Below are 16,335 nucleotides of genomic sequence, written 5' to 3'. Positions count from 1 at the left end.
GCGTCAATCCCCAAAGAGGTTGCTGCCAATTATTTAGTCAAAAACAGCACTATGAAATAAAATGCCACTAACATTTGCTGGCTTCATCTCCTCATTGGCGAGCAATTGTAGACACAAAACGCATTTTGACAAATTTCAAAATTATTGCATTTCGAAAAATCATTAAACTAGTTGAATAGATTCCTTTTTTGAGGTCATGAATCCTTTCACAATTTACCCACTTTGAGAACCACTGCTTTAGAACATGAGTAAATACAGTATAAACACGCTGAACATTTTACACACACTAGGTAGTTCACTGCATTTGAAATATTTTAACAAAAGCTAGCACATCTACTAAATCTGGCCACTCACAGCTACTTGACCTCTCAGGCAGCTCTTCTGCTCCAGCTCTGTTCCACTCCACCTCCGTCTCAATCTCTGCTTCACTTGCACTCATAGTCACGAATCAGAACAAATCGGAGTCTTCAATTAACTGTGAAACAATGAAAGCACCGGGACTACAGGCTAACTTACAAGACCTATGCTAAACCAGGTAAAAGTGACAAGGAATGAACTATTTTGGCCTGATCTCGCTTTGGGGTGACAATAGGCTGCATGGGGCATACCGTGTCAAGGATTTAAGAGGGGAGGGATTGTATTTTTATTTATCTTAGACAAGGTGCAGCCTCCCTTTAAATGCATTTGGCCTTATATGGGGGCGTGCATCACAGCTTTCAGAATAGAGACAAAAGCAGCACCAAGCAGTGTCGTGGTCGTCCTTACAGCAGTCGTCATGCAGAGAAAACATGTGCAGGCTGCTGTCCTTCTTGGTGAGTCTTACTCATTCAGGTTTGCCATGTAAGCAGTCAGTGATTTTAGTATTTAATTGATGTGGGGTGGAATTAAAGTTTGTGCTTGTTATTACCTGACTAATAATTGCATTGAGTTGCTGATAAATGCAAAAGCTTACTTGTTATCAATGGTAGAGGTTTTTTGTTTAAATGGTATTGGTGTTACAGTACTCGTGTTACAGTTTAAAAGGTTACTGTTTAAAATCGAGGGCTTTAGAGTGAGTGTGACTGAAGAGTGAAAATGAGACGAAGCACTGATAGACACAAAAATCAATTGATAATAATATTGTTTTATTTTGTTTTGTTTCGCTTTGGTTTTTTGCATTTTAGGATTTCTAGTCCCTCACATTTGCAGCCTTGGCAGCAGCACTAACCCCTCCAACTGTCTGACATGCATTTCACAATTCTACAAAAAGGAAATGTTGCTTTTTAACAGCATATGTGAAGGTAAGTGTCTGCTTTACAATTATTTCAGAGCTGTACTTGAAGGTTTTTTTTTTTTTTTGGTGAATGAATGAAGAAATAATTGCGTCTTCTCAGTAACCTCAGTGTTCAAGGTTTTTTCATTGAATTGTTTCTTAGCTTGAATCACATGGACCATAGCCTGGAGCCAAGTCTATATAACGCAATAGATAGACAATATGCTGTGACGCAGTTCCCCCTCTTGTAGTGGGCACTTAAGAACATAATGCACACAAATGTTTGCTTGCATGTCAATAACCTGTTTTTCCGTCCTTCTGCTGTGCCTGTTTTCCCATCCGCAGCATGCCAAACAAAAGTTTCCGAGCTGTGTAACTTGACAATCCAGGCTGTATTAGACCAATTTTCTGGGCCGCAAGGGTGTGTGTGTGCCTGGGAGGAAGAAGGGGGCACACGAGCGCTGCTGGCACAATGCGAGTTGAAGACAGGTGCACTATTCGCCTCATACGGTATTGCTGTTTACCAAAGGCGAACACGTGAATGAATATAAGCTTTTGTTGTGCAAATTAGTAAACGGGAAAACAGGCTTTCATAGAATTTGATCATGAGACTAATCAGCCTTATTCTTATTTGCGCATTAGCTCCACACAAGAGAAGCCGACCAACTGACTGGCAGTCAAGCAGTTCAATAGAATTGAATAATTATGTTTTCATTACATAATTTCATAAGCAATGTGGCATTCATGTCATTCATTTTATGGGGTGACATGTTGTATATCCTCCTTTTGTAGAGGATGCTCCTGGATCATGCACGGAACAAATGAGACTTTGTGTGAGTGACTCCATGTGCAACAAGCATTTGGCACCTGTCCTTCAAACTTGCATGGGGGCCCAGTGCGACCGTGACAAGTGTGGCCCAGAAACTCAACATTTCTATAGCAGTATACCGTACAACCTAGCCGAGAGGCTGTTCATGTGCACTTGTGACTCTTCGGATACAAGCTGCCTACAAATGAAAGCAGTAATACATGGCAGCACTTGTGGAGACAAACCTTTGGTCTGTCAGGAGGCTGTGAGACGATGTTTGCAGAAGCAAAACTGCAGGTATGAGGTGTGAATTGTTCACTTACCCGCATGAAAGCTCTCCCATAATATATATTTCTATATTTATAATTCATAATATATTTTCGAATTGCCTCATCCAATGCATGGAAGTATGATATTAATAAAATAAAATAAAGCTCCATAAAGACAACTGATACATTTTTTAATGTTGGAAAAGTCTGTGCTGTGATTAATACCCACAGTGGGTATGGATATAGGAGTGAATTTGCAGAACACTAACCACTGAGCGAAACATCAGGGAGCGAAACGTCAGGTAGCGACCAATCATGGCTCTCCTTTTTTCAGGTTTTGGTCACGTGACACTCGCAAGCTGAACCATGATATGTAATTACCTGAGCTATTAGCACATGGGTTGTCATTTTCAATCAACAGCAAGTGAAAATGTGCTTTTGACAGTATTATTTGTACATGAACAATAAATGAATCATACAATTAATGATTGACAGAACATTCCCTCTTTCCTGTTGAAAATGGATAGCATTATTAGTACTATTATTATTATTAGTACTCGTACTATTGCTGATAGTGTTTGATATATAACAGCATATATTTTTTTTTTAAAAAATAGACATAAAAACGTGAATTTCCACTCCATTTGCTGTCACAATCTAAGTTTTTGTTCAAGGCTACTTATTTCACTTTCATCAATGTTTTTCCTATGCTCTCTTTTCATGTCTCGGGCTGCTTGTCATGTTTTTGTTTCCACTTGGTCTTGTCATTCTTGTCCCTTGTGCCAACCAATTAGCTGCCTCCAGCCACTCGCATCTTGCCTCTGTGTACCTTATTATCTTGTCAGTGTCCAGTTCTCATTGTACCTCAGGAAAGTGTTGGGTCCCTGGGACTCGCAATACTAAACAACTGTGGGTCCTGTCAGAAATGTGAAGACTAGCCAAAATTATGCAGTAAAAAGGACAACATCAGGAGTGTGAATCTTTGTCCCACAATTCGATTTCGATTTTGGGGTCTCTGGTTCAATTCAGAATCGATTTTTGATTCAAAAGGATTCAATTCCATCAATAATTATTTCTGCTTTAATCTATTGAAGTTTAAAGAATCATCACACGACTTTAGTCTGCTTTGCAAGACAGAGGTGGGCAACTTACAGTATTTTGCTGGTCCGACATTCATCATTTGTCAGAGCGATGGAGCAGCCTGAGCCAACACATCATCCGTGAGAGAAACTTCTTGTTTTTTATTTTAGTATTGGCATATAAATACATCCGTTCTTGCAGTAGTGGCTTTGACATTAGTGAGAAACATCTGAAAAGAACATTTAGGGCGTGATGGCTACTTAAGTAAAGTTGGCAAGACAGTGCCAGATTCGCACTTTCGCGATCAATACCTCTTACGATGTCTGAACACCAACCATGGCTCTATCCCTCATTCTATCCCTTTAGTGGCTCCATAGCAATCACACAAGTCAGTTGAAATAAAATTAATAAGCAAAAAGGGGTAGTAAAGGGTCACCTGATGTATTGAATATTACAGAAGGATTAATTGAAAATCACAGACTGTCACGAATAACCCGCGGATCCCAAATGGGGATGGACCCCAACCAGGCACGAGAGGTGGTGATACAGAGTTTATTAACAAAAAGAGCGCACAAGGCGTGAGAAAAAACACAAGAACTGTCCGAAGGCAAAGTAGCAAATCAAAGTCACAAAGTACCAACACAAAGCGAGACGAGAACGTCTGGATCAAAAGTCCACGGGAACGAAGGGCAGCAAGGAGGGCGTGAGTTCACGGGAAACGGCTGCAAACAAAGTAGCAACAGAAATCGTTCACAAACTGAAAAACATAACACGCACAAAGTACAAACCAAAAGGACTCGGGAAGGGAGGACGTGAGGACAAGAGCGCTGGGAATCACGGAACAGCAAGCAAGCTTGGCGAAGGAATAACCCGGCAAAGGCTTGTAATTGCCGGCCAGCTTATAAAGCCCTCTGACGAGATGCACAACAGGTGTGAGTGTCTGATGGACCCGCCCAATGCGGGGGAAGGAGAGAGTCTGCAAATCAACACAAACTAAAAAGGCAAAAGACGTGACACAGACAGATGAAAATTGCACTTACGGTATTCCCAATAAGCATCTGTGACGGACCGATGGGTAGCCCGGATCTCACTGACAATCTCACTGACAAGCGTCGGTGACGGACTGACGGATGGTCCGGATCTCATTGACAGATCTCACTGACGGATGGTCCGTCATTGCTGACCAAGTGCCTACCTCTGAGTGGTAGCTTTATTACGCAGAACCGATTACAACTCCATTATAATTTCCAAGGTTTAATTATGGTTTGCCCTTTAAGGTTGCAATGTTGTTTAAAATTCCAATGAAAAATGTGTACATTTCAGTGCTGAATGGCGAATAAATCCATTTATTGTGATCGTACTTTCTTTTGTGGCTTGTACAATTGTTCAAATTCTTGGATAAGAAGTTATGCATGCACATTCTGTCTGACAGAGAATTGCTAGCAAGTTTTCAAGCCAAGTGTTGGGGCTCCGAGGAATCATCTTGCAGTGACGTCACACTTCAAAGTGAATGTTTGCACCTCATGAATCCGGATCTGCTCCTCGGAGGAGAACTGCAATGCAGAAAGGCCTTCGTGGCCACTCTGGGCACTGTACTCCACCATCCGTGCACGTGTGAACAAGTACATGGTGCCGATCTGTACGAATGCAGCACGATTCATGACGTTCTTCACAACAGATCACACTTTAGTGAGTAGTCATTTTGTGATTCACTACCAATATTTAATAAATGTGGACACTGTTCAAGGATTTTTTTTCCATTTCTATTTTAGAAACCCACTGGATGAGGGATAAAAATGGTCCTTCTAATGCTCCTGCAATCCGTGAGTCAGACGGTCAGAGCGGGCTGTCTGGTAAATATGTGGAAAAACATTTAAAGCTCCTCTCAACTTGAAAACGTTTTTCTGAAGTCCATTGGATTTTTTTCTTTTATTAAATGATTTCCCACATATCTTATTTGTCTTACAGGTTATCTGTTCTATAGCTGTGCAGCTACACTGCTGGTGGGAATTATGTTAATGCCTGTGGCTCTGTTGTGTAAACGATGGTGAGTCCATTAATTAAAGATGAACAATTTTACTGTCAAAAAATCAATTGGATAACATTTAAAGTTTCAAATGATATCCCAGTATGAAAAGAACTCATTATTTGGTCTCAAACTGTAGCTGTTAGAAAACCCTTTTGGAGACATGAATTTTGATGAAAGTTTTGACATAACTTCCTTACTGGAGTACCTACTCACCCGTTCTAGTGAGGAAAGCAGAAGGTGTTTGGAATTTGATAATGTCACCTTGTGGTATTTTATTAGTGGTTATGGAGTTATTGTTGGAGGTGCCACTGTATTATCCATAAATACAGTGATACTTTGAGATATGACTTTCATTTCTTCCGTGACTCAAAACATCACATCTCAAATTTCCGTTCAACTGAATGGAAATGCCATTATTTGATCCCGAATTTGTTGTCATTTGTATTTTAATCAGTGAAAATAGCTCTCTGTAAAATTTTACTTCGTAAAAACATACAGTACAACAAAACAAAATAGAATCTCGAATGAAAAATGTAAGCAGTGTTCGTCACGCTGCATCAAATTAAACGCAGGGCGACACCTCAAATGTGTTTCGAGCAACGGGGCACGTAACACGACACGAAACAGCCAGTTTAGCTTTGGAAATTGAAAACCGGAAACAATATAGCGCTGCCGTTCAGAGTAAAAGTAAAAGTAAAAGTATATCTCAAAATAAGATATACTGTAAGTAAACATTACAAACTAAAGCACAGACACAGCTTGAAATCACAAGCATGGGCATGCGACAAGGATGGATTCAGACATTGGCTCTTTCAGCTATATTATTTTTCAGCTATTTATTAAAATAATGCAATAACATCTTCGGTTAATGCGAACACCACTGAGACCACAATGACGAACGGAGAATGAAAACAGGGAATGGGAACACAGCGTGGCCTGTCTTATTAAAAGCACACGTTTCAAAATAAGAAATACAGGTAAGTAAACAACTACAAGCTGAAGCGCTTTAAGAGTTCTTTACACGAGTCGGTCCGTCGGCAAAACGAGCGTCTGTCGGCGGTGGATGCTGAGGGTCTGCCCAAATCTGCTTTTTGTAACATCACTTTTGGACTCAAAATGTTCATTTCAAAATGTTCCCATTGGTATGGGGGTGGCCAAAGGGGTGGCCAGAGTGACAAGGGGTGGACCTGGCCACCCAGTAGCTTTGCCCCTAAAGACGCATATTTCAGAAAGGCAGGTCTCTCCTAATTTAAGACTGCATTGAGTATGTCCTAAATAGATGACTGGCAAGTATGACAACATTATGACAGTATGACAACATTGAATGCAGGCAAGTACGATACATAAATGGCCCTCAGTCATGATTTTTAACTGACTCAGCTTTTCATCGCAGGGTGGTTAGAAGAAACAAGAAACGAGACAAAACCAGATTCCAGCGACTTCAAAAAAGTACTGCTATTGTTGCTGCACAAGAATTTCCATAAACATCAATGTAATCATTTTGTACCTCAAAAAGGAAGGACTCTTCATTGGTTAAATGGTCTTTTCATCTGCTTTCTGTATTTAAGTATCTCTTGCTGGCTGAAAAAATTGAGGTTGCATTCAAATGTGAAAATCTGTGTTCATCTGTTAATAGATGTACTGTCATAGGTGTGATAAAGGTTTTTTCCAACAACAATGAAGTGTTCACCTATAATCTTTTCAAAACAAGATCATCAAGTGTGAATTATGCTGTGGCTTTTGAGGCAGAATTTCTGATTAGAATGAACAGTTCTCTTCACTTCCGTGACTGCATGATGGGATGCAGCTGCCATGCTGGAAAACGTGTTAGGGTGAGAGTTGCGGTGCACCCCGGACTGATCATTCATTTGTCATTCCCAACACTGACACATATGGAAACAACCATTCACACCTCCAGGCAATTTCGACCTAAGCATAATATTCTTTTGGACTGCGGTAGGAAACCAGAGGACCCGGAAAAAACCCACACAAGCATGGGGAGAACAGGCAAAGTCCACACTGAAAGGTGATGTGAGGCGGATGTGCTAACCACCAGTCTTTATAAGTGCACAAGGGACCCCGTGAAGAAACATGCTATACATAGAAAGATCTTGTGGTTTTGGAAAGAGAACACTCCTACTGCAAGAGTGCAGGATGTAAGGAAAATACAGAGGAATCATAACATCTTTGTGCTTGATTTGGTCAAAATAGGGAAGATGTGTATTCAGTATCGTTTCCTCTCATGCTCAAATGCAAAGTTGAAATCTGTTTGTTCTATTCATTTGATTTCGAATTGAATGGTAACAGATCATGTTTGTGAATGGATGGATGCAAGAATTTCAATGACTTAAAGGAGAAATGCACGTACAGTATTGGCAGTTGCAAGCAATGTTTACAATACCATTGCAGAGTAATGTACCCTTTATTATGAAATAACCATAACTATAAATTCAGAAACATACAGCAAGTAACCCAGACCTACAGGTTAATTCAACACAGACGCCAAGCAGTACATCAGCCGCTGTTTTGCAAGGGCAGGAATGTTGATTTTTAAGGGTTAGCCTTTTTAATTGGTTGTTTTTAATTAATTTTGATGCCCCCTAGCGTCCGGCGCCCTTGGCGTCTGCCTATATCTGTCTACTGCAGTGCTTCTCAAATAGTTTGAGCTTTCTTTTGTCATGTGCAATTTAATTACAATAAAATGTGAATTTCCTTTTTTTTCAGGCACTTTGATGCACTTGGTTATTATTATTTTTTTGTTGTTTTAGACTAAGCTGTAACCCGTATAAACGCTGTTAAAAATAATTGACATTTGTTGAAAGTTGATTTATATTGTTTTTTTTAAATCTTTTGTCAATATTAAAAAAAATACAGGTTCAGGATACTTATAAAATTTGTATAGAAAGTCAGTGTGTTTCGAGTGTGTGTGTGCGAGTGTGTGTGTGTGTATGTGTGTGTGTGTGTGTGTGTGTGTGTGTGGAGGGGGGGGTTCTCTTTCATTTTGTGGGAGCCTTCCTCTTTAAGTCAATTTCGGTTGGTGTTGGCCAGATGTGACATTTACAAATACTAAAAAACGAACCCAACAAGAATGATCTTTTCTTTTTTTCTATTTACTGACAAATTGACATCATGTGACATACTGATATAGTCACATATATCCCAACTGTTCTACAATAGCAGCAGTTTTGTCAAAATGAATCCACATTTAAATAATTACAGCACTGAAGACATTATTTCATTCATTCAAATCTTTCTTCATTTTTGTCTTTATATCGCCATTGCATACGACAGACTTTTTGCCCAATTCCCTTCCATCAATATTTCATAAAGTGCATTTTTTTAAGCATTCTTTTTTTTTTTTGTCCTTTTTAAAGTAATTTCTTCCAGGTGCTGTTCATCTTATTCTCCTACTCGATTATGTCTTGTCTTTTTCAGTTGGAAATGTGCCTTCCAATGCATTGCAGTGTTCCTTGCTTGCTCTGGCATTCACTGACACCATCAATACGGCAAAAAGTGCCAGACCAAATACAATAAAAAGATTCTTAAAAATTAGGCATATTTTCTTGTTTTAAGTTAATAATCTCCCACTAAAGTTAAGGATTATTTTTTTTCCAAGAAAAACGAATTCAATACTCTTTTACTTCATGTTTTTAAAAACGATTTGAGTTAAAAAAAAAAAAAATCAAGTTGCAAATTAAATTTAAGTAAATGGTTGTCGAAATGAGGTCAAACTTAAAACAATGTATATTTTAGATGGACTTGAATTTACATAGCAAATGTTCCAATTCAGTTTTCTACTGATAACACAACTTCAGAAAACACTGGCTGTTTAGTGTCTTGCTTAAGGACACTTCAACAGTCACACTAGTGTTGGGATTGAAGCCACATCTTTTTGATTGTTAGTACAAATCTGTAAAAACTAAACTCATTTCAAAAAAATCCATTAAGCATTTTCCCCTTTATTTTCTCATTATTTTAATATTACACCCATTAAAATTGTAATTTTAAAACAATGATTTGAAACTAATGATTTTATTTATTAAATCATTAAATGACTGCAATGCAGTAGATTTAGGTAAACAATTCTAATACATAATTTATCTTAAATTACAGAAAAACACAGGTACTGTATCTTGCTGTAAATGTACAAAACATATTTGTAAGTCCTTTCTTATAATGCGATATAGTTTTTTCTATCATTTCCTAAATAAAGAAAAATGACCTTGGTCTGAAGCTAAAGATCATTCAAAATCACCTTTTAATCTATTAGCAAATAAGCTAAGCAAAAAAATCTTCATTAAAAATTGCTAGATTGAATATCTTGAAATAAGCATTTTTTTCTTCTGATCTTTTTCGCTACTCAAGATATTTTTTTTTTTACACACATACACACACAAAAATAATCTATTTCTTACTCTAAGCATTTTTTACTTTCATTACATTGACATTTTGCAGTGAAGGACCAAATGTTGCCCTTCAACTCAGTTTGATATGAAAGTAGTCTGTCTACACCCTGAGCACGATCCTGCTTGGCTTTTTTTCAATGAATGGAGGGTTTATTTCTGTGTAGATTGGTAAAATGATTTAATTCAAACAGGAAGTGTGCTTGAAATTTGCACATTTCATTGAAGTTGTGTAAAGATTCAAATTCAATCTATTCAGTTTTAATTGCACATTCCATTAGCATCAATTTGGCTTGAATCAGAAAAACAGCTTCTGAAAATAAATCCAAATAGTGGCATGTACAAATCAGAGAATAGAGCAGAGCAGAGGAAAGATAAGCGCATGCAATTGCTGTTATTTGATGTAATGGTGCAGCAAATAACTGTGTGCACACAGCATTGCAGCGTGGATCGAAGTAAATCACATAATGAAGGACATCCTCAGGAAATCAATTACAGTATCACATTTTTTCAAATATGTGCAAATGTATGCAACTGCTCCTCAAACCTTCTTAATTTCTGACATAACCACTTGGTCGGACAAGTGCCGTCGATATGAAGCAGGTATTTTAATGAATTTAATTGGCAGCTGGACACAATGAATGTTAATTAAATACTAACCAGGTATACTTGAAATATCTTCATCACATTCTTCGTCAGATTTATAGACAGTTATTTGACTTTTCATTGAGCAGTCAGGAGAGTACAAAATCTAACGAGACACACAGAGTTCAACTAGGTACTTTCGTTTGTGGATCATTCACATGAGTGACAAGACATAGTGTTTGCACCCTTTCTCTCACTGAAAACAGTACGCACACTTCCTTTCAGTAAAAACGGCCTTCAAATGCAAATGGACAACGTTTTGGCACATTTTCACTTTGCAGGTTTGATCAAAATGACAAAAAGATAAATACAAATCACAAAATGACCAAAAATAACATTTGAAGACCGCATCAAATGAAGAAAAGGTCTGTCGGTGTCTCTCTGTAAATAACATATTACACAAACGGCAAGCTTAATCACGACAACACTCAACCAACTTGATAATCTTTGGTTCCCAGAATGAGCAGCCTCCGTTGTGAGCAACATGTTGCTGGTCTGAAATCAATCACGTTCATACAGTGTTACTTGGAAATTAAGTTCAAGGTGTCAACTCGGGGCACAAGAAAAACAACAATCAAGCGACTGACGCTCTTTTTTTCATTTAACGCTCTTTTTCTTTTAAGGTTCTTTTTGTCAGTTGAGGTTTTTTTTTTTGGTAGTTTTTAGTGCACGACATCCCTCCTCGTTAACGCCCACCCTTCCTCCTTTAATGTCACCATCCTGTCCTCCATCATGTCCTCTTTTTTTTTTTCATTTCAATAAGCGGCATGTGTGGAGAAAAGGTTATCAGTCCATCAAGCGCAGCACTCATTGATGTCACTCAGCAACATTTACAGAACTCGGTGCACAATTAGGACACCATGTAAATCAAGACTTTTAAATGTGCCTCATAGTTGCAAAAATACAGTAGCTTTTTAGTGCACATGTATTTTAGACTGTGGTCAACAGTGCTAATGGGCTGTACATAACTGATTTTTTTCTAATAAAGACACCCCTGTGCAGTTTGGAAATGGTTCGAAACAAAAATTAATTAGATAGTAAATCTGCAGGCATACATGAATGTGTCAGCCTGCAGCACATATACATACCTCCATCTGCAGCTTATTTTAGTATACACTCCAAAATACACATTTTGATTTCGATCTTGATGATGACAAAGAGTAGCCAAGAATACTGACTTGATGTTAGCAGTGAAAATGTATTTGAATTTGACATACCGTACTTTACAAGTCAGACACACTGTGACCTAGTTGCAGCACAAGCCAGGAAGACCCACATTAAATTCTCTACACAGAGAATGCAGAGACAACCGAAAGTGGCAAAGCGCTCATCAAGTCAAATATGAAAAGAACCAAGATCACGGCATCCTGCTTCTTGCTTGAGCAACTTTGGAGTTTGTCTTGCGCTGCAGAGCAGTGCAGATGAAGTCACCTGCCTCCAGGACTTTGTCAAGGTCTACCCCCTAAAAAAAAAAAAAAAGGTATATATATATATATATATATATATATATATATATATATATATATATATATATATATATATATATATATATATATATATATATATATATATAAACTGTATATATAGGGTTAAATTGCAAATGGACAACTGTATTATAGTCAGACTATAAGTCGCACTGGACTCCAAGCTGCACAAACAAAAGTTTAACAGGAAATTATTTTTTGTCACTATAGGCCGCATCAAACTACGAGCCACAAGTCATGACATCAGAGATGGTGCATGGAGGGTTTGTAAATATGTGTTGTTGGGTTTTCTTTTTAATTAACGTCTTTCAAACTTCCATGTTACAGCAACGTCATACAGACCACATCATAGCACCAACATAACATTGACACACTGATTGTTAGAATATTGCACCATCACAAAAGCAACATGCCTGTATTTCCTTGTTTAGACTGCTCCCAGGTGGTGACTAAAACAGCCCTTCAACATCCCAATCGATATTCTTATAGCATCTTATTCTGTCTCTTTTTTTTTTTCTGGAAATTGCCCCCTGGTGGTTGGTAAAAAAGAGAATGCAGCTAAGCGCCACTGAACTATAAGCCAAAGGGTTCAAAGTGTGAGAAGAAAGTACATAACTGCTTATTGTTGGAATTTGCAGTACACTATTATGTAATTTGAGTCCAAAAAATTATTTTCATTCCTGACAATGTATTTATCTGTGCCAGCAATATATAGCCACAAACGGAACAATTACATGCTTTTTCATGAAATGGGAGAAGGTACAACTAACCTCTCCATTCATCAGTTGCCATTCATTCAAACAGAAAGGTAGCTTTGACATGTCAACAAAAGACGAAACAAATTAAAATTTCACAAAAAAAAGATCAAAAGACCAAAAAATTTACATGTAAAAAAATTATTACCAATATTTACAAATGACCAAAAATTACTCCTCTCTTTTGCCATGACCTCAAGACTCGACCTGTCAATCAGCAATATGGTCCATACTTTTTCCGGTTTGTCTCAATGCATTTCAGCTTTTGGTAACGTGTTTCCTGAGAGGTAAAAGTGTTTCGTCTCTTGGAAATTTGTTTTGGGAAATGTTCATTTGTTCCGTTAATTTTTATTTTTTTTTTTAAACGTTCAAATTGTTTCACAGGATGTTAATTTGTTTTGCACTTCAAGGTCACGGGAATTGAACAGAACTGGTTTTACAGTGAGTGAGACAATTGTGAATAAGTTGCGATGAGACAATTATTTTAGTTGATGTACTATTTGTCACATTTTTCTTTGATGGTGTGGTATTTAGATATTATATATATATATATATATATATATATATATATATATATATATATATATATATATATATATATATATATATATATATATATATATATATATATATATATATAATTTATTTTAATCTAGGGATTTTAAATAGGCAGCAGCAAATTGCTGCAACTTCATCCTTTTTTGTGCTACCCGATCCCACTTGTAATGAAAGGCTTCCACCAGCAGGGGTAGAGATTGTTAAATAAATAGTTCATGGGTCAAGGCACCCAATAGTGTAGACGCATGAATTTGTGCAAGACCACTGATGTTATAAAATAAACACTGACAGAAAAGTATGTTTGCAGAGCCATATGTTTATGTATTGACTCAGGGAAATTGTATGAGTTGGGCCACTGTGCTGGGATTGCGGACACATAAATTACAGCAGGTCTGTTGGAGTGTGCGTACTCACGGTTTGGATGCCCATGCCGTGGAGCATGTAGAGAATATCCTCTGTTGAAACATTGCCAGATGAACCCTGAGCATATGGGCAACCGCCCAGACCGGCCACTGCCGAGTCCACCACACACACTCCCATCTGCAAAGGCAAAGCACAGTACAATACAAGTTCATATCTTTCCTTCAGTGCACAGTCCATTAGAACTGTTTACTGTAACGATTGCACCTTTTACAAGTCCAAGGTGCTACAAGTCATTTATGGCTTCAAGGTTTCAAACTGTCAAAGGTACAAAGAAGGCACTGCTATACATTTAGGGCGTGATCAAGGAATAGTACGGCATGCAAATTGCATTTGACCCCGAGTGTGTAAAAGCAGTCAAAAAATGAGCCTTGAGATATCGCCTCAGATTAACATTTGCAATTACTAAACAAAATATTTTGCAATATATTTTAAGATAAGGAAAGCGTCAATATTTTAATCACCATCAGGTGTCTCCGGAGGAGGGAAGCAGTGTGTCATAAGCACTGCGTACAGTGAAAATGGAGCCCTACTGACCTCAATTCGGGACATTGTGAGCCAGTGGGGACAATAGTTTGAAAACCTTCTCAAGTCCACTGATATGAGACTGGAAGACTGGCAACGCAGAGGTGGGGTCTCCTATCTCTGGGGCATGGTCAAAAAACTTCTTGGCTGCTGAGGTCTGCCTTTCAGATCTACCTGGATTTCCTAAAGGCTCTGGATTTTATGGGGCTGTCCTGGTTGACACGCCTCTACAACATCACATGGACATCGTGGAAAGTGCCTCTGGATTAGCAGACTGTGGTGGTGGTGGTCCCCCTTTCAAAGAAGTGTTGACTGGAGGGTGCGTTCCATCTATAGAGTTATGAAACTCCTCCGCTTCTCTGGTTTATTCAAGGTTGATAGAAAGGTGGGTCTGTTGGAAAGTCGAACAATCAGATTCTGAAAGGCAGCATTTGTAACCCGCACCCGCTCAGAAGTTGAAATCCACTCCTAATTGGTGCCCGTGTCTTGTACTTGCGCCCCTTGAATTGACTGACAGATTGACTGGCCGTTCCAGGGTGGGGGTGACGACGCTGCTTGGCGGTTTTTCACTTTTTTGGGGGGGTTGGGGGGTCCGTCCCTATTAACCGCTAAAAATGAGTCATTACTGAATTTCAAATCAATGGAGAAAATAACAATTTACCTAACTAGAACTGAACCAAATAAAACACGGCTGTCTTTAGAGTTTTTATTGAACTCGTTCAGTGATAGTTTTTAAGCATTACTTATTTATTTTAACATTTTTTTAAATACAAAGGGGGGGGGGGTAAAGTCACACATACAATATGTACCACAAGTAATTACAAAGTGCAGTAATTATAATACTATCAAGTATCAAATTGTTTTAATATCAAATTGTAGTGTACTGTTTTACATGATGTACCATTGTAGATACAGCACAAATGTCATCATTTCATGAGTGAATATACGTAAGTTTTTACAAGAACAGCAATGCCAATTCAGGGATGCAAACAGCACTTGGTGATGTTTTTTTGTTTTTTCTACACAGGCTCCTGCCATTATGTAAAAAAGATTTACATCACAGGTACAGCACGTTTCCGGAACCAACCCAAGCTACAATGAAGAGATGGATTATTAAAGTTGAATAGCCTGCATAGAGGGCATTAACTTTGTCAAATTTTCTGAAAGATACCTAGACAAAAACAAAATACAGTATATGGGCCTGGTCTGCCTGGGATCCCCCCAACATTAAACCTCATAAGAGCACAATTTTGATTGTCACATAAGTGTAGTAAAATAAGGGACTAAACTCTTCCAGGAAAAATCTCCAAATAAAAGGAATTGGTTGTACAGCTCTAGTACTTCAAGACTGCCAACCAAACCTCACCAGGGAACTCCAACCTCCTGCTGTTTTCCCATTGATACAGTATCTTGTTTGAAGCCGCACATAACTGTTCAGTAAGCCAAGGTTTGGGTAAAGGTGACCAATTCCTTTTTTCATATTTGATCCTTTATTCACATCTATGAACATTTGAATTAAGTAGGGGGGAAGGTCCAACTGAGGACATTGCATTTTTTTGATGAAATAGAGATGAAATGGAGATGTAACTCAGAGACGATCTGGAAACTTTCCATTTATTCCTTAGGTAATACTCCAAAAGGGCAGTTATACCAAAACGAATCCCTGGTCCGAATCAGTAGTGCTCAAATGGGTGTATGAGTACCCCTGGGGTAACATGAAGTCATTTCTGTTGCATATGTGAGATTTTAAAAGGGTATCTGCCGATCTCAGCAAATCTAATTTAATGCTGAGAGAGGAAGAGTATAGTTTTCTTTTCAAATTGAGAGCAAATTAATTCGCACATAAAGCGACCTATTGTTAAACTTTGTTGGTGACTCCTTTGCAAAATTTTGTATGTCTGTATTTTATTAGGTTTCCCAATTTGACAGATACAAATTTTCAGTAGTGATGCAATTTTCCAACAAACAAGCCAGAAATTAAAAAGTGATGAAGATACACATACTATCTTATGAAGTTGCTAAATAAAATGCAACTAGAAATACTGACAAATGTTGTTCCAATAAATGCATGGCACAGCATTTGAAGATTTTTCTTTTATTCATCCAA

The 16,335-nt window shown here is 38.1% G+C and overlaps 2 protein-coding genes across 2 annotated transcripts in view; one reads left to right on the top strand and one right to left on the bottom strand.

The window, feature by feature from the left end:
* Positions 1 to 754: 754 nt before the first annotated feature.
* Positions 755 to 7,024, top strand: gfral (GDNF family receptor alpha like). Its single transcript, XM_088421675.1, has 8 exons — positions 755 to 812; positions 1,164 to 1,280; positions 1,598 to 1,741; positions 2,045 to 2,357; positions 4,842 to 5,098; positions 5,182 to 5,262; positions 5,378 to 5,456; positions 6,832 to 7,024. Exons 1-8 carry the CDS (start codon positions 776 to 778, stop codon positions 6,920 to 6,922), a joined length of 1,119 nt encoding a protein of 372 aa, XP_088277801.1. The 5' UTR covers positions 755 to 775; the 3' UTR covers positions 6,923 to 7,024.
* A 3,062-nt stretch (positions 7,025 to 10,086) lies between these two features.
* The window catches only part of hmgcll1 (3-hydroxymethyl-3-methylglutaryl-CoA lyase like 1), an 18,119-nt gene continuing 11,870 nt past the window's right edge, over positions 10,087 to 16,335 (bottom strand). The window contains exons 8-9 of the mRNA XM_088421481.1: positions 13,698 to 13,823; positions 10,087 to 11,948 (exon numbers count right to left, since the gene is read on the bottom strand). Coding sequence (XP_088277607.1) covers positions 11,844 to 11,948; positions 13,698 to 13,823 — 231 coding nt within the window. The 3' untranslated portion in view covers positions 10,087 to 11,843. The remainder of the gene's footprint in view (positions 11,949 to 13,697; positions 13,824 to 16,335) is intronic.

The sequence above is a fragment of the Hippichthys cyanospilos genome, chromosome 8, assembly GCF_059441005.1.
Source record: "Hippichthys cyanospilos isolate Australia breed blue-spotted pipefish chromosome 8, RoL_Hcya_1.0, whole genome shotgun sequence".
NCBI classification, from domain to species: domain Eukaryota; kingdom Metazoa; phylum Chordata; class Actinopteri; order Syngnathiformes; family Syngnathidae; genus Hippichthys; species Hippichthys cyanospilos.
This window is presented reverse-complemented; position numbering and strand designations above follow the sequence as displayed.

Coding starts and splice junctions, on each gene's coding strand:
- gfral (XM_088421675.1), top strand. CDS start 776: ATGCAGAGAAAACATGTGCAGGCTGCTGTCCTTCTTG. Junction 1,281..1,597: donor TTTTAACAGCATATGTGAAG/GTAAGTGTCTGC, acceptor TCCCATCCGCAG/CATGCCAAACAAAAGTTTCC. Junction 2,358..4,841: donor TTGCAGAAGCAAAACTGCAG/GTATGAGGTGTG, acceptor TCTGTCTGACAG/AGAATTGCTAGCAAGTTTTC.